Source organism: Trichomycterus rosablanca, chromosome 1 (genome assembly GCF_030014385.1).
Source record: "Trichomycterus rosablanca isolate fTriRos1 chromosome 1, fTriRos1.hap1, whole genome shotgun sequence".
Taxonomy (NCBI): Eukaryota; Metazoa; Chordata; class Actinopteri; order Siluriformes; family Trichomycteridae; genus Trichomycterus; species Trichomycterus rosablanca.
In genome coordinates this window covers 61,570,311-61,594,206 of record NC_085988.1, presented here as the reverse complement: position 1 = coordinate 61,594,206, position 23,896 = coordinate 61,570,311, and the positions used below count along the sequence as shown (strand labels likewise).

General features: G+C 39.8%; 1 protein-coding gene across 3 annotated transcripts in view; it reads right to left on the bottom strand.

The window, feature by feature from the left end:
- Positions 1-23,491, bottom strand: part of pcloa (piccolo presynaptic cytomatrix protein a) — a 97,614-nt gene extending 74,123 nt beyond the window's left edge. For all 3 annotated transcript variants that reach the window (XM_062994718.1, XM_062994716.1, XM_062994717.1), the window contains exons 1-3: positions 23,159-23,491; positions 17,608-18,307; positions 9,501-10,550 (exon numbers count right to left, since the gene is read on the bottom strand). In XM_062994718.1, coding sequence (XP_062850788.1) covers positions 9,501-10,550; positions 17,608-18,307; positions 23,159-23,295 — 1,887 coding nt within the window. In that variant the 5' untranslated portion in view covers positions 23,296-23,491. The remainder of the gene's footprint in view (positions 1-9,500; positions 10,551-17,607; positions 18,308-23,158) is intronic.
- Between the last annotated feature and the right edge of the window lie 405 nt (positions 23,492-23,896).

Below are 23,896 nucleotides of genomic sequence, written 5' to 3'. Positions count from 1 at the left end.
ATTGAACAATTGGATGCACTAAAGGGGGAGAAAAAGGGGAAAAAAAAAACATCATACCAACAGTCACACATGGTGGCTGTGGTGTGTTGGTCTGGGGCTTCTGCATGATCAGGATCAACTGCAATACTTGATGAAAGCATGAATTCTGCCTTCCTAAAGAGGAATGTCTGCCTGTCAGTTCCTGACCTAAATCTCAAGTGCAGTTCGGTTATGCAGCAGGGCAATGATCCAAAGCACATCATGTCCACCTCTGAATGGCTCAAACAAAATAAAGGCTGGATCATCCAAGACCTCCATAGCATCTCAGTTGGCCTTTAATTTGTAGCCAAATTAAAGCAATCTGAAAAGAAAAGTAGGCCTAAATTCCTCCAGTGATGCAAAAGTGTGAGTGCATTTGTTACTGCCAAGAATGGCACAATCAGTTACTATGTTTGGGTGAATTACTTTTTCACTGGTTTTAAATAAACCTTTTTTTTAACCTAAATGGAATGATTGTTTAAAGCTGCATTTTGTGTTAACTCATCTCTATATTAAAATTAGCTGGAAGATCAAAAACATTTTATTTTGACAAATTAGCACAAATAAAAGAAATCAAGTAAGGGACAAATACTTACATTAACATTCATTCTGGCTGTTATGTAAAGTTAGAGGGCTAGGGAGTTTTTACCAGTTCCATCAGATAAGACCTAACAAAGCTGGCTTTATCTTACTAGGCACCCCATCGAATAAACCTGTGGCATTATCTAAATTCTCCCTACATGCAGTGTGTGTGTGTGTGTGTGTGGTGTCCAAACAGCTCTATAAATATACTATCAAAACAACCTGAAGGAGTACTGTTGTAAAGTCTATCCACAAACAAGCAGTCCTTGTCCTTGCTGTTTCAGCAATACTTTAACCCAGTCGACCCACCATAATGAATTAGCCATTATCCAAGTCACTCATGTCTTTATGTCTGATCATAGCTGCTGTATTCAACATGTGTACTATCTATGACAAACATTTACCCTCACATGCACAGTTTTGGAGGGTGGCCGTGATGTTTCAGCTAATCTATATACACTGATCAGCCATAACATTAAAACCACCCCTTTGTTTCTACACTCACTGTCCATTTTATCAGCTCCACTTATCATATAGAAGCACTTTATAGTTCTACAATTACTGACTGCAGTCCATCTGTTTCTCTGCATGCTTTGTTAGCCCCCTTTCATGCTGTTCTTCAATGGTCAGGACTCTCTTCGGACCACTACAGAGTAGGTATTATTTGGGTGGTGGATTATTCTCAGAACAGCAGTGACAATGACATGGTGGTGGTGTGTAATTGTGTGTTGTGCTGGTATGAGTGGATAAGACAGAGCAGCGCTGATGGAGTTTTTAAACACCTCACTGTCCCTGCTGGACTGACAGCACTGATAAAAAGTGGACCTTGGTAGGTAGGAGTGTCTAATTGAGTGGACAGTAAGTGGACACGGTATTTAAAAACTCCAGCAGCGCTGCTGTGTCTGATCCACTCATACCAGCACAATACACACTAACACACCACCACCATGTCATTGTCACTGCAGTGCTGAGAATGATTCACCACCTAAATAATACCTGCTCTGTGGGGGTCCTGTCAGGGTCCTGACCATTGAAGAACAGGATAAAAAAAAAAGTATGTAGAGAAATAGATGGACTATAGTCAGTAATTGTAGAACTACAAAGTGCTTCTATATGGTAAGTGGAGCTGATAAAATGGACAGTGAGTGTAGAAACAAGGAGGTGGTTTTAATGTTATGGCTAATCGGTGTATATATATATACATTTGCTGACACGACATAACATTTAGGCTGGCATAAAGAAAAGCAGTGTCAAAGTAGGGGTTCCAAGCACGGCACTGAGCCGGAGGCAGATAAGTCGATGGATTAGAATGTGGGTGGCACCCTGAAGGATGGAGGAATCATGGAGTTTTAGAGAGCAATAAAAGACAAAAGCATAAAATTGGTTTTTAAATGCCCTTGTTGCACATGTAGTCTTAAAAGAACAAAGTTGGGCTGTTTGGTAAAACATAATAAAAGGAAGAAATGATGATCTGTTAATTCTTTATTTATCTGATAAAAGTAGAAGGAAAGGATCCCCAATGTTTTCACCAATCAACTTCTAACACATTTAAAATGTGATGCCTGCAACACATTCCAAAAAAGTTGGGACAGAGGCGTGTTTATCTGTGTTCCATCACCTTTCCCATTATGGGGACATTTTAATGGTTTGGAAAATAAGGACACTAATTGTTGCAGATTTGCAAGTGGAATATGTGTCCGTCGGAAATGTATTAAGTGACAGTGGTTTTCTGAAGTACTCCCGAGCCCATGTGACTTTATTTATCACAGTAGCATGAAGGCTTCTCAAGCAATACCATCTGAGAGCTCAAAAGTCATGCACGTTCAATAGTGATTTTTGTCTTCGTCCTACATGGACTGAGAACTCTTTAGATTTCCTGAAACTTTTTACAATATTATGAACAGTAGATGGTGAAAAAAAGCCTTTGTGAGCCTTAACCCATCATTGCTTGTAAAGCCTGATATTTTGGTGGGTCTTTCTTTTATACCCAATTATGATTCCCTCACCTGTTACCAGTTCACCTGCTAACTGTGGAACGCTGTGACTTAAATATTTTTTAATTAACAAATCACAGAATGTTCTTTTTATTGCATTTCACAAAAATGTCCCAACTTTTTTGAAAATGGGTTTTGTACAAGTGTATGGTAAAAAAGCATAACATGAGGTGGCTCGATCCTGAGTCTAAGCCAGGAGCAGATGGCTAACTGCAAAAACCCACACACCCAGGGAGAGGGATCCAAATCCTGATCCAGGTCTTTGTGGGACTGCTGTGAAATCAACACTCCAACACATGGAAACAATGACACCAGATTCGCCCACTGGCAATTGTCCACTTAATACCACACTCTATGTGATGTTGGGCCTGATTTTCCAGTTGCCTGACAGATTTTTGGGAGGTACCTGAGCCCTAATCTCACAAAGCTTTAGCTGTAAAGCCTTTTTTCCCAGTGTGTATGAAATTATTTTCATGTAATGCTAGCTCACCCATGACTAGTTGTAATTCATGTAAAGATGTACAGCCAATGATAATGCCCCCTATGACTGACTGCCAACCATGTTGCTACATTTTTGTACAACCCCAAATCAGAAAAAGTTGGGACAGTGTGGAAAATGAAAATAAAATAAAAATGCAGTGTTCCTTACATTTACTTTGAACCTGAGATATTTCATGTTTTGTCTGCTCAACTTCATTTTATTTATTAATAAACATCCATTCCTGCATTTCAGGCCTGCAACACATTCCAAAAAAAAAGTTGGGACAGGGGCAATTAGGGCCAGTAATAGTTGAAAAAACTAAATAATGATGTGATTCCAAACAGGCGATGTCAACAGGTGATTGTAATCATGGTTTGGTACAAAAGCAGCATCCAGGAAAGGCTTTGAAAGGAAAGAGTCTTTGATGAGCAAAGATGATCAGAGGATCTCCAGTTTGTCAACAAATGTGTGAGAAAATTATTGAAATGTTTAAAAACAATGTACCTCAAAGAAAGATTTGAAGGGATTTGCATATTTCTCCCTCTACAGTGCATAATATTATTAAACAATTCAAGGAATTGGGATGAATTTTAGTGCGTAGAGGCCAAGGGCGCCTCTTAGAGCAACATATGCTGCCTTCAAGATGTCGTCTTTTCCAGGGACACTGCAAAACCACATGCTGCACACATTACAAATGATTGGCTGTGGAAGAAGAGGGTACGGGTACTGGACTGGCCTGCCTGCAGTCCTGACCTGTCCCCAATAGGGAATTTTGAAACGAAAAATGCAACAACGACGACCCCGTACTGTTGCACATCTTAAGACGTGTTTGCAGGAAGAATGGGACAAAATAAAACCTGAAACACTAAATCACTTGGTATCCTCTGTGCCAAAACGTCTTTTAGGTGTGGTGAAAAGGAATGGCAACATTACAAAGTGGTAAATGTTTTACTGTCCCAACTTTTTTGGACTGTGTTGCAAGCCTGAAATGCAGGAATGGATGTTTATTAATAAATGAAATGAAGTTGACCAGACAAAACATGAAATATCTCAGGTTCAAATAAAAGTCAAAGTAAATGTAAGAAACTCTGTTTTTTTTATTATTTGCATTTTCCATACTGTCCCAACTTTTTCTGATTTGGGGTTGTATAAACTATTTATAATTTATTGGTTCTATATATTTTTTTAGTCACCTTAAGTAAAATAATCAGTAAATAATCAGCAATAAGCTCTAAAAACACCCATCAAGCTCTAGTAAATGACTCTGCAGTGGTTGAAAAGGTAACGCTGATCTAAAGAGACCGGTGCTTCGCTCAGATGCTCGTTCCTGTTATGCAATGGCTGTCTGAATAGCATTTATAATTGACTGCTAAGGGGGTGATGGCAGTGTTGCTATGCAGTGTTGTTATGGAGGAAAAATTCAGTCCTTGTTCCAGTTTCATGTCGATGGCTGCACTGAAGGCATGCATTTGGCAAACACTCTCCACCAAGGTGAGGTACTGGAAAAGCAACTTAACAGCCCATTAAGCTGCTCAGCCATCTTCAAGTACACAGTATGCCCAGCTAAGAGTGTGTCTCAGGACACGTAGCACACACTAGCGGAGGGAGTGTTTATAAGATACTAATAAAAAAAGTAAATGTGTATTTAGTAGGGATGTAACGATTCACCACAATACAGTTAATAACCGAATTAAAAATTCCACGATTCAAATCGATTTCACATGTAAAGTGAATCGATATTCACTTTAAACAGCAGAGGGCGCTGGCGCTATACACCTCGCCGTGATGACGTCACTGGCGCCATACGCCTGATTGACAAAGTCGGGATTTTTCAGCCAAATTGGGCTCAATTCAAAATTGTTTTGCATAGTTTGTACCTACCTCAGCAATAAAAGGGCATTCATTATTTAGATAAATAAAAGATAATCACAAATACAGGATTTTATTTTCTTTTTTTAAGAAAATATTTTTTTCGGGATAAAATCGTATCGTGAACCCAGTATCGTGAATCGCATCATATCATGGGTAGAGTGTATCGTCACATCACACACCACACACAAGATTTTCAAGCACTGAAAGATTCTCTACAACCACAAACTACCACAAAACATTTATGATGTGCTGGACATAAGCGTGTTATTTTCTATGGAGGCAAAAGATGGCGCTACTTCTTACATTAATCTTGAAATTAATATAACATAACGTTTCTGTTATTCTGTCCATCCCCTTTAAATTTTTTACAACCTACTATTGTATATTGAAAGTGCTAAAAGCTGAGTGATTTCAGACGTCTTGGTATGGTGTTGGGTAGGACAGAAAGTCAAAGTGTCTGTCATTTAAGGTTGATGTACTGTATAGTCATTCCTAGGCTAATCTTAGCACACCTGAAGTGAGAGAGGAGCTAGTGAGAGACTGTTGATTTGAGACTCACCCTTTCACCTTCAGTGCACATGTGCCAGCTAGGTGCACAAACTCATTTTGAGAAAGCGCTGCCGTTTAATCAAAACACTCTCACTCACTCACTCACTGTCCTAACTGCTTATCCAATTAGGGTCCTTGGGGTAGGAGCCTATCCCAGCTTTTCAATGGGCGCAAGGCACACAGTAACACTCTGGACGGGGCGCCAGTCCATTGCAGGGCAGACACACGTATACACCCACACACATTCATCTATAGGGCAATTCAGTGTCTCCAATTAACATGACTGCATGTATTTGGACTGTGGGAGGAAACCTAAGAACATGCAAACTCCACACCGAAAGGACCCGGACCGCCCTGCCTGGGGATTGAACCAAGGACCTTTTTGCTGTGAGGCGACAGTGCTACCCACCGAGCCACCTTGCCGCCCTTAATCAAAACAAAAATCTTTATTTATATCTTTATTTATTAAGATGATAACGATTTAGCATGTTTACTTAGGGCTTGTAAGAAACTGTTTACTACCAGCTTTAATTTAAAATTTACATTGATGATGTTGTACTGGCTCACCCTACAGTATTCATGCTCATCTTATACTGCTGTGTTCATTACTTTACAGTCTTTTTTTAATTCAATAAAGTCTAAACACTTGTTGATCTGGTGATGTGTTTTCTATCTGTTGGGACAGTTGTCAGTTATCGGTTAATCGTCAACTAATCACAGTCAGTAAAAAAAATTGGCAGCCTTAGTTTATACTGTAATGGGTCACTATAAGCTTGTCAGTTAATGGTTAACCATCATTCAGTGATCTGTTTTAGACAGAATATAATAATTCATCTTAATTTACAACCCTAATACATGTTGTGCATTTAAATTAAATAAATAAAAAATTTGCAGTCCTGACCTGTTGCCAATACAGAATATGTTGAGAATTTTGAAATAAAAAATGTGATGACAACAACAACAACCCTGTACTACTGCACACCTTGCAACGTGTTTGCATGAAAAACAGAACATAATGACACCTGAAACACTTCATCGCCTGGTATCCTCCATGCCCAAATATATTTCAAGTGTTGTGAGAAGTAATAGCAACATTACAAAGTAGTAAATGCTTTACTGTCCAACTTATTTGAAGTGTGTTACAGGCCTGAAATGCAGTAATGGACATATCTAATACACTAGACAAAACATATCAAAAGATATCTTTGGTTCATACTGTCTCCAATGAATAAAACTCAAAGTAACCGTAACTCTGCATTTTAGTTGCTTTTTCCATAGTGCCCCGACATTTTCTCATTTGAGGTCGTACCAGGGCTTACAGCTGCCCAAGACTGGAAAATATCCAATTATCAATAACAGGCAATTTACATGGATTCATACATTTATTGCATTTGGTGAAATGTAGTCATTTATTACTTGTGTGCAGTTATTAAATGGTAAAGACAGCATGGCCTCGCTCAGGTGGCACAGTGGTAAAATACGCTAGCACACCAGAGATGGGATTTCTAATACATACAGTGGGGTCAAAAAGTATTTAGTCAGCCACTGATTGTGCAAGTTCTCCTACTTAGAAAGATGAGAGAGGTCTGTAATTTTCATCATAGGTACACTTCAACTATGAGAGATAAAATGAGAAAAAAAAATTCAGGAAATCACATTGTAGGATTTTTAAAGAATTTATTTGTAAATTATGGTGGAAAATAAGTATTTGGTCAATAACAAACAAGCAAGATTTCTGGCTCTCACAGGCCTGTAACTTCTTCTTTAAGAAGCTCTTCTGTCCTCCACTCGTTACCTGTATTAATGGCACCTGTTTGACCTCGTTATCTGTATAAAAGACACCTGTCCACAGCCTCAAACAGTCAACCATGGCCAAGACCAAAGAGCTGTCGAAGGACTCCAGGAAGAAAACTGTAGACCTGCACCAGGCTGGGAAGAGTGAATCTACAATAGGCAAGCAAGTTGGTGTGAATAAATCAACTGTGGGAGCAATTGTAAGAAAATGGAAGACATAGAAGACCATTGATAATCTCCCTTGATCCCGTGGGGCCAAAATGATCATGAGAACGGTGAGCAAAAATCCCAGAACTACACGGAGGGACCTGATGAATGACCTGCAGAGAGCTGGGACCAAAGTAACAAAGGGACCATCAGTAACACACTACGCCGAGAGGGACTCAAATCCTGCAGTGCCAGGCGTGTCCCCCTGCTTAAGCCAGTACATGTCCAGACCCGTCTGAAGTTTGCCAGAGAGCATATGGATGATCCAGAAGAGGATTGGGAGAATATCATGTGGTCAGATGAAACCAAAATGGAACTTTTTGGTAAAAACTCAACTCGTCGTGTTCGGAGGAAGAAGAATGCCGAGTTGCACACCATACCTACTGTGAAGCATGGGGGTGGAAACATCATGCTTTGGGGCTGTTTTTCTGCAAAGGGGACAGTACGACTGATCCGTGTTAAGGGAAGAATGAACGGTACCATGTATCGTGAGATTTTAAGCCAAAACCTCTTTCCATCAGTGAGAGCATTGAAGATGGAACGTGGCTGGGTCTTCCAGCATGACAATGATCCCAAACACACCGCTCGGGCAACGAAGGAGTGGCTCCGTAAAAAGGATTTCAAGGTCCTGGAGTGGCCTAGCCAGTCTCCAGACCTCAACCCCATAGAAAATTTGTGGAGTCCGTGTTGCACAGCGACAGCCCCAAAACATCACTGCTCTAGAGGAGATCTGCATGGAGGAATGGGCCAAAATACCAGCTACAGTGTGTGCAAACCTGGTGAAGACTTACAGGAAACGTTTTACCTCTGTCATTGCCAACAAAGGTTATGTTACAAAGTATTGAGTTGAACTTTTGTTATTGACCAAATACTTATTTTCCACCATAATTTACAAATAAATTCTTTAAAAATCCTACAATGTGATTTCCTGGATTTCTTTTTCTCATTTTGTCTCTTATAGTTGAAGTTTACCTATGATGAAAATTACAGACCTCTCTCATCTTTCTAAGTAGGAGAACTTGCACAATCAGTGGCTGACTAAGTACTTTTTGGCCCCACTGTATATAATATCGAATCTCAGCTCTGCCATCCGGCTGGGCTGGGTGGCTATAAGAACAACGCTTGGCTGTTGTTCATCCAGGGACGGAGCAGGATAGGGACCTCACAACTGATGCAATTACGACCTCTGCTGGCTGATTGATGGCGTCTGCACAGAGTAGAGGAATAATGGCGATCATGGTGTGTCTCTCCATGCACAAGGCTCATTGGCATGAGAACTCGCAGTGGGCCAGTGGGCCAGTGATAGCCCACTGCCAGTGATAGCTCAGTGGTTAAGGTACCGGACTAGTAAACAGAAGGTTGCCGGTTCAAGCCCCGCCACCACCAGGTCGCCACTGTTGGGTCCCTGAGCAAGGCCCTTAACCCTCAATTGCTCATTGTGTAAGTCGCTTTGGATAAAAGCGTCTGCTAAATGCTGAAAATGTAAATGTAAACTCGCATGAAAGATGCAGTCGGGTACTGCTCATGTGTCGGAGGGGGCATGTGTCAGTTCGCTCTGCTCAATCAGGGGCAGGGGTTAGCACTAGTAGTTATATAGGGTTAAAATTGGACACGCTAAAGATAGGGAGAAAAAGGGAGAAAATGCATTAAAAAAGACAGCGTGACCTCAATCTCTTGTAATGCCTAAGACACAAGACAATCTGTGAGAATCCACCTGCTGGCATCTATTTGAGAGTTTGGAGGAAAGCCCCAAGGAGGAGAGTCCCAAAAACCAAATTTAACACAACAAGTACAGTTATGTTTACATATGGACCTTCACAATATCTTCTGTGCCACTGTGCCATTCTACACTACCTTAATACTAACATGGTTTAGTGATCAACAGTATGTTCTAAAATCTACTAAGTCTTAAACCTAACAAGGCCTAGAAGCAGGAATTTGTTTCTTGCGTTGTGCAGTTTATACAGAGAGGCAGGTAGAGTAATAAAGAACATGGTACTTACCTCTGAGAGATGTGGCGTAGGGTTAAAACCACAAAGGTTGCACACAGTCTTCTGGCACTCTGTACAGGTACTATAATTGGACACATCTCCTGATCCCATGTTTAGGTTCACCTTACAAAGTGGACAGATGGCTTGATGGGGAAGATCTATAGCTTTTTCACCCTCTAGACTGATCTTATCTGATGAGGCCTTTCCATCAGTGGATCCAGGTTTGGGAGGATCTGGCTTTGAATTCACAGGTGGGGTATCCGGTGGCGATTCAGAATCAGGAAGAGATCCTGGAAGCGATTCCGCACTAGATTCAGTTGGGGAGTCAGGGGTAGACCCTGGGGGAGACTTTGACTCTTCCCCATTGATGAGGTTAGTGGCTGAGCTAAGGATTGATGAGCCAAACCCAAACATCTTTTCCTGCATGCCCTCGGCTGCCTCAGATTGTGCTGCTGGTGGCTTGGCTGGTTCAGTTATTCCACTATTCCCGCTAAATAGCTTTCCAGTTACTGATTCACCCACTTGTGCTGGAGTGGCACTTTGTGTTTTGGATGAGCTGCCAAAACCGCCAAACAACTTTCCTGTGACCAACTCAGCTGCAGGGGGTTTTGTCATTTCCGACAACCCTCCAAGACTAAATCCTCCAAAAAAGCCTCCGGCATCCTGTTTGGGGGTGGTTTTTGCAGGAGATGGTTGGGGACTGCCCTTTGGACTTTGTAATGGTTTCTGAAATGGAGGTGGCAGCGGTCCAGGTTTTGGTCCTGCAGTTCCAGGCTGAGTTTCATCAGACTGTTGTGCCCCTGAGGCAGGAGTTTTCTGTTTGGGAGTTGTTGGAGGAGTGGCTCCTTTTTCTGTATTTGAAACAGTGCTCTGCTGCTTGGTCAGCATTGGTGGTTTCTTTCCTGGATCCTTGGTGGGTGAACCAAGTGTTGACTCTTTCTTTTGTGGTGATGCAGGAACTGAACTCTGCTTTGGAGGCTGTTTCATCATTGATGTGACAGGGGGTTCCATGCCCCCCACTGCTCGTTGCATCTGGCAGTTTAGACATAGCCACTCTTTACCCTGCGAAAACAACCAAGAAAGAGTACTAAATTAGTACATAAAGACACACAGCAGGATAATCACATGCATCTTAGCAACAACAATTGTTTAAATTTCCCCTCATTAAAATATAATGCACTGACTAGAAAGACCTCTCAAAAATGTAAATGTCACACAGTCATAGAGCTTGGACAGTGACACTGTAGATGAGAAAAAGTATAACTGTGCAAACTCATTAATATTACCAAGGGCCTCGTTAGTTGACTCGTGTTGGAGCAGGATAAAAACCCAACACCCAACAATAGTTATAAAGACACTTATACGTTGCCTTAGAAGAATTGGTTGTAATTCTTCATCACTTCACGATTCACAGCAATAATAATCTAGGATATAATTGAATGCAATTATAAAATTATTTTTTTATTCAACTTAACGTTTGTCATCTTTACATCAATGGCAGACATAACATTATGACCACCTTCCTAATATTGTGTTTGCTGCCCAAACAGCCCTGACCCGTCGAGTCATGGACTCCACCAGACCCCTGTAGGTGTGCTGTGGTATCTGGCACCAAGATGTTAGCAGCAGATCCTTTAACTCCTGTAAGTTGTGAGGTGGGGCCTCCATGGATCGGACTTGTTTGTCCAGCACATCCCACAGATGCGTGATTGTCAAGTCAACATCTCAAACTCATTGTGCTCCTCAAACCATTATTGAACCATTTTTGCTTTGTGGCAGGGCGCATTATCCTGCTGAAAGAGGCCACAGCCATCAGGGAATAGGGTGTACATGACCTGCAACAATGGATGGCAGGTCCCATGGTTTCCCAGGACAAGGGGTCAGCATGGGCACCCTAAATGGTCTGTGGCTATGCAGCCCCATACGCAACAAACTGCGATGCACTGTGTATTCTGACACCTTTCTATCAGAACCAGCATTAACTTTTTCAACTTTCTGAGCTACAGTAGCTTGTCTGTTGGATCGCTCCCCATGTGCATCAATGAACCTTGGCCGCCCATGACCCTTTCGCCGGTTTACCACTTTTCCTTTCTTGAACCACTTTTGATAGATACTGAACACTGCAGGGAACACCCCAAAAGAGCTGCAGGTTTGGAGATGCTATGACCCAATCGTCTAGCCATCACAATTTGACCCTTATCAAACTCGCTCAAATCCTTACACTCGCCAATTTTTCTACTTCTAACACATCAACTTTGAGGATAAAATGTTCACTTGCTGCCTAATATATCCCACCCACTAACAGGTGCCGTGATGAAGAGATAATCAGTGTTATTCACTTCACCTGTCAGTGGTCATAATGTTATGCCTGGTCGGTGTATTTTACAATCAGAAATAGTAAGTAAAATATAATTCTTTGGGTAAAATGGCAAGCACTGTTGGGCTGCATGCAAACTCAGAGTGGGGTGACAGTTCACCTTTCAACACAACAATGACCCAAAGCATACAGCCAAAACAACACAAGAGTGGCCTAAGGGGAGTTCTCCTGAAAATAGTAGTTCACAGATGCAAGGCATCCAATATGACAAAGCCTGAGAGAACCTGCCATTAAGATTGAGATAAACCACCCTTGTAGAATCATTTTCAAGACAATTTGAAGCTGTAATTGCTGCCAAAAAGTCATAACAAAGTATTGAAGTCTAAATACTTTTGTAAATTTTTTTGTGAAATTTCTGTTGTAATTTATTGTCCAAAAACTCAGAATCCACTGCATGTATATCTATAAATGAATGTTTTAATGTCTTTTGCTTAGTGTAGTTGCAATCAGAAATATTTAACTGCCCAAATGAATGATGTATTTAGTATTTTAGAGAAGCAGGTTATTATGGCTAATGCCATGACAGTAATTTAAACCCAACATAATATTGCGGATTGTAAAACCTACTGCTAGTCTGTATGACCTGAAGTTGGGTTACAACATGATTAAACCCAAACATGACTGGGAGCTCAATAACCACCCTTAATTTACTTCAGCTGTGATATGTTTTATAAAGACCACCCAGAGATGTCTTCAAGATTGGAACCATGGTGAAAAGCAGTCATACAAGCTGAGGAGATCATTTTATTGCACATTGGACATTACTGGACACTCCTGGACACAACATTGGGAGTACTGTCTAGAAGTTTCCCATATAGGCTACAGTTTCAAATATATGCCGCAGTAACAAACCCAAAATTTCATTCGATAGCATTAGCAATCTTATCACGACAACAAAGACAAAAACACTGTGTTACTACAAAAGACTTACAGAATGACCTGAATACTGGAACCAGTGTGTCAGTGGCAACCATAAGAAAATCACTTAACAACCAAACCATGGCCGAACACCATGACACACACCACTCTTACTGAAAAGCACATTAAGGATCAGCTAGAATATGCCACAAGAAATTTGTATAGGCCTGCAGAGTGTTGGTACACAGCTTTATGGAGTGACGAATTAAAACCGTAACTGGTTGGCCATATAGATCAGTGGTTTATCTGATGCAAGAAAAGCAAGGCTTTCAGTGTGTCGATGATGATGTGAGGATGTTTTTCTGCTGCAGTCTTGTCCATGTGACTATCATCATGGTTTCACAGAAATACCAAGGCACTTTGAGGAGGAATGTTCTGCCTTAATGATAATGATTCCAAGCACACTTTGAACAAAAGTCAACAAAAACTCGGTTATAGAATCAGTCCTGGAATATCCTGAGAAGACCTTCACAGTTTCTAGGTTTAAATTTCAAGAAAATCTTTCAAAAAAGTAGTTGCAGCTTAAAAGCCACCAAACCTCAATTAGCTGGAAGCTTTTGCACAAGAGAGGTGTCAGATGCTTGTTAGCACTTCCTAAAATAGCTCATAGAGGTTATAAAGGTAAAAGGATGTTCCATGGCCACTCAGGTGGCGCAGCGGTAAAAACACACGCTGAGCTCTGAGCTGAGCACTGCCTTGCCGGCAAAGGCTGAGCGGTCACATGAACAACGATTGGCCTGTTGTTCAGATGGGCGGGACTAAGCCAGATATTTGTCTCTCTCTGTCAGAATGGTGCAATTACGACCTCTGCTGACTGACTGAACGCTAAGCATCACAACACTCATCAATGTGTGGGTGATAAGATGCATAGGCTTGCTGCCTAAAAAATAAATAAATTTAAAAAAAAAGGATGTTCCATGAGGTACCGAGGCACTACTGAATAATAGTGCTCACTGACATTTAAAAAGAACTAGTTTGATTAACCCTTGTGTGGTGTTCGGGTCTGTGGGACCCGTTTTCAAATGATGCTATTTGTTATTATTTTAACTTCAGACTCCTTGACTTTGGCTCATTTTGTGTGAAGTACATATAAAATAACACGTTTTAATGAGTTCACACTTTACACCCCCCTCACACATTTATATTACACATGTGGTGTTCAGGTTCACTGGACCCACAGGTATAAAAGTGTGTCCCTTTACTCTGTCCTACTACAACATATCCTGATGTAAGTGTGTGTCTCTGTGTGTGAGAGAGACAGACAGAGTGTCAGACAGAGAGAGAGGCAGACAGACAGACTAACAGACAGAGATACACAGATAGAGAAAGACAGACAGAGAAACAGACGGACAGACAGAGAGAAACAGAGAGACAGGCAGAGACAGACAGACAGATAAAAACAGACAGACAGACAGACAGACAGACAGACAGACAGACAGACAGACAGACAGACAGACAGAAAAAACAGAAATACAGGCAGAGACAGACAGGACGGCAGGGAGTCAGAGAGAGAAACAGACATACAAAGAGATATACTAATACAGACACAGAGAGTGAAAGAAACAGACAGACAGAGAGACAGACAGACACAACATACACGCATCAAATGAATGTATGCAACACACACAAAGTAAAGCTAAGCCTCATGTGTTGTACAGGCTGGCATGAACAGACAGTGTTCAATGGGACTGATGTGTAGACTGATACAGATACTGTATCTGTTCAGGATGGTGTTAAATTCCAACACCCATAGTTCAAAAGCTTCTGAGAAGCATTCTTAAAAATCTGTGGCTGCTGTTATAGCTGAAAAGGTCACATAGAGATTTCTCCATTCTACTAAAATTTGTTTTTAAATTTGGATGTCCAACAAGTCCATGGTCAGGTGTCCAAATATTTATAACCATATAGTGAACACTGCATAAAAATAGCTCTTTGGCTTTTCTTGCCAAGATGACTCAAGATGACTGTTTCTTGGGCTTAATGGCTTGGTTTTTTCCCTGACTCTTACAAGCCAAGGTATGTGCCTTCCCTATTTTGCCATCACCAAGGTGTTAAAAGAGAACACAATATTATACATTGTGTTTAGCGATTTACCATTTGTCATTCGTGCAGCGTTAAAGTGCCTCACGTTTACTGGTTATTTAGCAAGGCGGTCCTAGCTATCCTGGGTTGGAAAACTCTTAATCAATTCTGTGAAAGCACTGGCGGGTATTTTCATTTTATAGACCGTCGCTAGATTTACAGTCAACTATTAGGGTAGGCTGTGCTGTGTATTGTAGCTTCCATTTATTCTAACATTCAATTTATGAGTGTTATGTAATGATTGTGAAATGTTGCACTTTTCTTTAAAAATTTTCTTTATAAAGGTCAGTGAAATTAAGCAAATTCTCCAGCGAATTTAGTCTGTCCCTATATATAATATAGTAATATATAAATATTCTGTTCTAGCACAACTGATAAACTTGTTGGTGAGGAACTCCAGTGGCCTGCACAGACCCCAATGTCACCCTCAGGAGATACTAAAAAACTAAATTACAAAGTCTTGTTTTTGTCCTGACAACTATAGACTTAGTTCTAGACACATCTCCAAGGTAATTAAAACAGGATGCACCTGACCACAATTTAAGTAAAGGGGTATTCTTTTGTACAATAATGGCTGTGGAGATACTACCACAATATTCAACACTTTTGGCAATGTCACACTTTTATGTGCTTTACATTAATAACACGCCAAATTCTTCATAGACAATGACCTAAAGCAAGATGCGGGACCTGCACCGCAACACTGTACTGATAAAGTATTATACTGTATTGCACCTCATCCACTAAAATACTACTACCACTATTATTAGTGCTGCTACTTCTACTACTACTATGAATAATAATAATAATATTTATCTATAGACATGCATTGATGTTATTCCAGATCAGGTTGTATACTTTTTAAATCTTTTTAAATATAAAAGAATGCAAGGTTTCAGCTTTGAGTGTGCTTTTCATAAATGTTCATTTCTCGTAACAAAACTTGTACAACTCAGTGAAAGGCAGCCTCCTACACTTCCTGTCTGAATGACGTTAACCAGCTTGATAATCTTCCCCCTCAGAGCCCATATGGTCCCTCTCACCTTAGGCTGAGGGAGACTGAAACAGCCTACAGTGCCAACAGACATGAGGAAGCAACTTTCATAATAGAAAACACTCACATTTGAAAATAAAAAAATAAAATAAAATATGCTTTTTCCAAATGCTTTTATAGTCATGTTAAACAAACTGAAAACTGTTATGTCAAATCAATTAGATGCTTCCAGCATCATGCCAACAGGCTTGAGTTTTAGCATGACTGTGTCCCTGTGCACAAAGTGAGGTCCAATATCTTTGCTAATAGAAGTGAATGGTTTAATATGACAGCAGCATTTTGTCTGTGTTTGTTCATTGACACTATCATGACACTATACATGACGTTCATTGACACTATCCTTAAAACAGGTGTGTTAAAAGGCTGAAGTAAGACTTTTTTCTTTTGGGGGGGTGAGACAAAAAATATTGTATACAGTGGTACCTTAAAACTCATTGCCAATTGGTGCTGGGAGTGGCGTCAAGTTTAAAAGGCGTTTAAGGTATTTTTTACCCATAAGTATGTATGGAAAACCTGTTAATGCGTTCCATGGTCCCCTGGAGCTGCATATATTTTAGTCTAATGTAAAACAAGGGGTGGTTTTTGACACTTATATACTGAAAATACCACAAATATAATATACAATTAAAAACATTTAAAAATGAACAAAGAAATACAATAAAACCTGCACTTTAGCTTTACTTCTTTATTGTTTTCTTATGCTTTATAATCATGGAGATGCTTGATCTTGGAATACCGTATTCCTTAGCGATTTTTGTTCGCATTCACATGAGAAGCGGCAAAATCGCTTTTGTGCTGTCTGTGCCGCTATTTCCTATGGAGTGTGGCAATGCACAAAGCTTAACTTGACTTTTTGTACTAAAACAACGAGCAAGGAATTTCATTAGTGAAGAGAACTTATGAGCAGTAATAATTAAGAGAGGTTTAGTGTTTCTATGTTGTTCTTTTAATAAATTTAGTCACATTAAGCTTTTTTTTAATGATAAGCATTTTAGACTCTCTCTGAAAAGCTGATTCTTACAATTTCTCAGAACCCCAAATTACAACACAAGTTTTAAAGTGAAACAGGAGAAAAATCCAGATAAACACAGATACATGTGGAGCTTTTAGAGTGAATCTGATGGTTATTTCACACAAATGCTGATTCGTTTCATATTCGCACTTTGATGATGTTTCACCGCACCACTCAAGCCAATCGCTGAACAAAACAGAAGTCGCACACACGTTTAAGGGTACAAATTTCTCAACGAAGGGCGTTGAGTTTCAAAGATTTTGAGTTTAGGGGATGTTGAGTTACAAGGTACCACTGTATTTCATTTTACACTGTCTTCCAAGGCACTTTGTTCACATTACATTTCATGTTGGCATATAGTGATTGCTGTTTTTGGTTTCTTATAAATTTCTTATAAAAAAAAGCCAACCCCAATGTCCATCGCTCTCCATTACCCCTGCATCCAACCTGTTACGTTGTTTATGGAATAATTTTTTACTCATAGTGACTCCCTTCATGTTCACTTTAAGCAAACCTCAGACCAAGTTGTATTAGATGTTACTTGTAACCACACCCATGTTCAAAAACTGCTTTTACACTTATTTAAGCATAATAAAGTAATTGTCAATATACACTACATTAAAAAGTCATGTGTACAATAATCAAAAGAATGATATGTGTTTGATTGGGATCTTACCATTGAGTCGGGAGGGCTGAATCCACACAGACTGCACACCTGCTGTTTGCACTGAGTGCAGGTGTTGTAGTTTGGCGGCTGATCTTTGGCCTGCAAGTTCAACTCAGTAACTTTACAAAGCAGACACAGAGGTCCTTCAGACTTTCCGGGCTTTCCAGTGCCAGCAGGCTGGGGTACAGCTTTAGGAGGACCTTGCTGTGGTCCAGCAGGTTTGCCTGGGCTTCCTGGATCTGGTTTACCAGAATTCTGTTGTTGAGGTCCAGGGCCCACAGGTTTGGGTCCTTGCTTTTGAGGCCCAGGTCCAGGACTCACAGGCTTTGCTCCAGGACCTTGTAGTGGAGTTCCCTGTCTCTGTTGTGGTGGTCCTTGCCCTTTAACTGGGCCCTGCTGAGGACCAGAAGGTTTAGCTTCCTGCTTGGTTGCATCTTCGTCATCATCACCAAAAAGACTGAACTTGGGAATGCTGGCAGAAGAAACAGCTGAAGAGACCCCACTGAGGAAGGAGGAGCTGAACATGCCGGTGCGAGGCTGCTCAGGGTCTTTGGGCTCCTGCCGAAAGCGGGACTCAAGAAGGCTGAGGGAAGAAGGGCTGCGGCCAGGCTTTGGCTTTGGAGGTAAGCCTTCTCCAAATGCGTCTACAGTTCGACTTTTACTAAGCCCAACAGGCCTTCGTGCACCAGGTGGCTGATGCTCTGATGACCTGTAAAGAAATATAATAAGACTCAGTAATTAAATTATACATAATAATACATACCTAACAATTATTCTAATAATTATTTGTGCTAACTGAGACTATTTCAGATGACTACAATAAATAGTCTAATTCCACAATTCAACATTTTCATACAATACCAAACACATTTTACATTTTAACATTGTTGAACCTGCTAATAAAAATAGAGAAGTAAAGCATTGAGGTGATAAGCATTCTTGGCTGTGATTTAGGTTCCTGGCAAGCATAATCTACACTACATATGGAGAGCACTCTGTCTCGCCTTGCAATAAGGCACATTGAGATCCTGTATAGAAAGAAATGGAATACAGTCATTGATTTCAATATCTAGCCAACTACAAAACTAAAAATTGCAACAGCGCTTTGTAAATAAATTTGAAATCAGTGCATTTGATCTAATAAAGTCCAGTGTTTTACTATAGTGTGGTACAAGGTTTGTTAAAACTGCTGAATTGTAGTGCAATATAGCTTAACACTCTATAAACATTTTAGCAAGTAATTTTATTTGCCTGGAAATGTAAACAAATATTCAATTCATTAATAAAGCACATTTAAAAGCCGAAGCTAACCAAAGTGCTGTACAGCAGAATACAACAATAAAAGAAAATACATATATATAAATATACATTGTTAGATTAATAAATATGGAATATACAAAAAAATATAATATAATATAATATAATATATGTAATATTTCTTACAGGGAGATTATTTTACAAATAATAAAATATTTATACATAATATTTCTTACCATGAGATTATTTTACAAATATAAAAATAAAGCAATAAGCCACGAGAGACCGTGCGTTACTGCGATTTTATCACGGGGAAGGCTGTTTTTATCACGTCTTTCCCCGTGATAAAATCATAGCAGTAATGCACGGTCTCTTTTATAAAACGGCAATGAACGTAAAATATAATAAAATACAACAATGTTCAATTTATAAATGTTTTTATTTACAAAAACACTTACAAAAAGGATTCTTCCGCGAAATCAGGTAGTCTGTTAACAGTGTTGCTAGGCAACATGAGGGCGAACATAACATTTGCAATAAACATTCCTCCACAAACACTATTACACTATTTCTTGGACGAAACACCCGCTTAATGATTAGGACACATCAGCCCCGGTTCTGGACTGCTTTGCTTGGGGGGGCAGTAAAACCTAATGAGGGGGCATGTTGATAGTCATGTTTTTGAAGCCAGAAATATATTCAAGGCTTGATTTGTGCATGAATGATGACAGCCAAGCTATTGATACTGGCTTAAAGTGATGTATAAGGTAAAGAAATAAAAATGCATGTTTTCGAACTTAAACTTAAAACCCAATGATTAAAAAATACATGTTGATTATGTAAATGGAGAAAAAAGATTATCTAATTGTATTTCATTTTAATACGCCCCCTTAATTAAATTGCCATTACTAATAGAACAACTCTATTTCTTGAAAGGCTTTAATACAAATTTAAGTCAAAGCTGACAAATGTACCTACACACAGACTGAGAATATTCAAACGTGGAAATAGGAATGAGTGAGAATATTTATATTATTGGGAAATTAAAATATAAAGAAAACAAAAGAATACAAATTCTGTAAAAAAAAAAAGTGTTTACCAGTATACCTGCCTCTCGCTCACACTAACAGAACATATACTGCCGAACTGAACTGTTTGGGGCAGTCTGCCGATTTTTATATGACTCAAAGAGCCAATCAGGAATAAGCAAGGAAATATCTTCACACTGTAAAACAAAATGCATTTTTGTGATTGGTTCAGAGATAATTTTAAAAATAGCCGTTGCTTGCATTGTGCTTGGGGGGGCAAAGACACAATTTGGGGGGGCAATGCCCCCCTCAGCCCCCCCCTAGCGCTGGCCCTGGGACACATCCATGTATAGTACATGACTTAAAATAGTGTTCAACCAACTTTGTACTTTTGCTTTTGAGTGGCGTATTAATATGGAATGATTTGAGGTGGTGAGAGGTGTGTATATCGGGGATTTAACAACGGCTTCGAACACGGCTCAGCCATCAGATTTTAGGACCGGAACTATCCGTTTTATAATACTTTTTTTTCTAAAACACCAAGAAACTGCTGTTTGAATGGGCTTTGAATGTTTAAATGTGACTAAGTTGTTAATACAGATAATAAAACCGTCTGTAATCGTATAATTTAATTTAAAAAAAATAATAATAAATTTTTTTTTTTTATCAAATAGGTTTGATTACTCCTTTAATTTTGAAACCTTGTTTCGGATTTCGGATTTTTTTTTAAATCCGAAAACAAAGGGCTTATAGGTTGCATTATAGGTTTTCCTACAATGTATGTTTATGTTCACACAAAAAACATACAAAAAGGTATCAAGTAAAGTTAAGTCCAACAGATTAGCTGCTACTAACTAGCAGCTAACTGCTAATAAAATCATTTTAAAAATATTAAAAGTAAGTAATATTAAGCAATGAATCACCACGTTAAGCAAATGTTACCATGTGGAAGTTCTCCCGTCCACACTGACAGTCTGCTCTACTGAGCTGTTTGAAGCAGTCTATCTGTTTTATATGACTCAAAAAGCCAATAAGAAATAAGCAAACTTCACACTGAACAACAAAATGCGTTTTTGTGATTGGTTCAGAGATAATAAAAAATGGTGTCTGCCCTGTGATGCACTGGCAACCTGTCCGGGGTGGTTACTGCCTTTCACAAAGTAAATTGTACCCACTACAACTCTGAATAGGATAAAGGTGGTAAAATAGACAATAAATGTATGTTTTGGAACTTTATGAATCAAATCATAGATTAATCTTGAGACAGTGTTACATGGTTAAATACACCAAATAAAGATTTAAGGTAGGTGACTAATCTTAACCAAAAGCTCAATTTAAGGGAGTGTAGTTTGAATATTTAACAAAAGAGACCTTTTAAAACAAAACTTGAAAAATAAAGGAAAAATTCAACCAAGTTCAAGCTAAATATCCCCACCCCTAACAGACCCCTAACAGACGTGGGCTTTGCTGTAATAAATGGGTGGGCCGTGATGTAAAAAGAAGGCTGAGAATTTCGGCTACAAGAGAGCGCTACATTCAGCACCTAGGAGAGCGATTCCACAGCCATTATAGAAAAACAACTCGCATTCGCACCCACTGCACTTTCTAATCATGTTCGATCCTTTCCTTTCTCAGCTGTAACACTATACAGCATTCTTCCCACAATACTGGAGCACAGAGATGCACAGAGATGCAGCAGGGCGCATGATGGCATTCCTGCTTGCTCTGCTATAAATAGGCAAATTAATATTTCTATGCTTTCGCTGTATTAGCTTACAGACATTAAAAAATCATATGGGTAAAACTAGAAGCTGATCAATGCTTTGAGCTTCCGATTAAAAACTAGTGTGGTTATTTGAGTATGCATGTATTGATTGATTGATTTATGAATGCAAGATGTGTATATTATAGTCGTATATTGGTGCGATCTGGTTTAGTGCAGCGTCTTCTTTGATGGCAGTGGTTTCCACAGCAGCGTATGACATCACCCACCCAGCTCCAGCTAGTGAACAAGGGGGTGTGTAACACGGAGGATGATCGCGTATATATGAACGAATGTTACGAGCTATAAAGAATGCCAATAGCATCATTTGATCCAAATTTAGGAAGCAAAAAATGCATTGTTCACATGACTACAATATGCATACAGTAATGTAATTCTATAAGCATCAGGATATTACATTATATATCTATTATAGCATATGTGATATAAGATCACATTATAAAACCATTCAATCACTGATGTCTGCCACTTCAACCCTGGAAAAAAAAACAGGTTCAGCTCTTGGTGCGTATGGTTATTAGCTGATTATACATCAGTGGGTGTGATTACACCCTGCATGCACTTGTTTAGGTACAGAACACTGGCATCTCTCTCTGACATAAAGGTGAGTGTAGATTAGGCATAAACGGATCCATCAGTGGATCCATCAATCAAAGCAACCAATCACTGATAATACCCTGGTTACCCTGGTTATGATTTTGTACCTTTTTTTTACAAATGTGCATTTGAGCATTAAACATTCACACTCGTCACTGGTATGGATGCCCTAAAATCTAACGTAGTAGATTTGTAAGAGATCCAGTCAATCAAACCTATAAATCACTGATGCCACACTGCATGAACCCTCTTAGGCAACAATCAAAAAGAGTAGATAAGCATTTAACATTAAACATGTTTATTTCTTGGATCAGAGCATGCAGGAGGGTTTTTCCTAAATGTGTTTGACAGCAATTTCACAGATTCACTACATTTCCATTGAGTAGATTAACTATTAACTGATCCATCAGAGATCCAATCACACCTATGTAGGCTATTCGACAATGTATATATGGCCACTCACACTGGCACTTACTTCTGGCTTGGTCTTAGTACTTTACACCAGATCAGCCATTATTGTGGTTTTGTATTTGATAATTACTATTTAGGATAAGAGGGTTTTCCCCATTTGTGTATGGGTTTGGTCAGAAAACACTGACATTCCACTCTGGCATTGAATCGCTTTATTTTAATACAATAGGTCGACCTGTAACATATTTATCATCAATGCATTTGATAAAACAATGTAATTCCTTGTAGTATTAGCTATTAATGAATCAAAGTGGGTGTGTTTTGCCCCTGTCGTGATATGGCAATCTGCAGCGGCCCTTTCAAAACACTACGCACAATCACACGCACACACACGCACGCACGTAGTAGGGATGCGCACTCTTCTGCATCCGAACGCCAGGGTGATGCCCACTATATACACAACACTGTGGATCATATAACTCGCCTTGACTTCGCGTCTGCCATGGTGCCAAGCAGCTTCCTGCGCTCCTCCTCGCTCAGACGCATGAGCTCCGCCTCCGATCCCGCCGGGTTCCCGTCCAGTCCGCCTTCTCCGGCTTCCATGCTTCCCTCGTTCCCCATGATCGAGCCCTTTTCTCTTCCTAGTTCAGCCAATTACGCGCTGAAGCGAATTATAGGGTCCGGACCAAGCGGTAAAATAGGTCTTCGGCGTTATCCACGGCATGTCACACCTTTTATAAATCCAGATTCACGCAACACCCTGTTTTAGTCGTCAGGTTGATATCGAGCATCACCAGTAGACTGCCTCAACCGTGCAGGTCCTCTCTCTCCTCGCTTCGATTACATCGCGCATGCGCCGTCTGTCACAGCCGAGAGTAAACCGTGCCCGATAGAGAAACCAAATTAAAGGAGAACAGCTGATTTAATAATTCGTACACACTAACCTTCCAAACTGCATCAGAACAAAAAAAAATCTTGATTTGCTATTGCATAGATCCATTGCTTTTACATTTTCAGCATTTAGCAGACACTTTTATCCAAAGCGACTTACACACAATGAGCAGAACACGATGAGCAATTGAGGGTTAAGGGCCTTGCTCAGGGACCCAACAGTGGCAACTTGGTGGTGGCGGGGCTTGAACCGGCAATCTTCTGTTTACTAGTCCAGTACCTTAACCACTGAGCTATCACTGCTTTTTAAAAGCATCATAAGTTTATATAT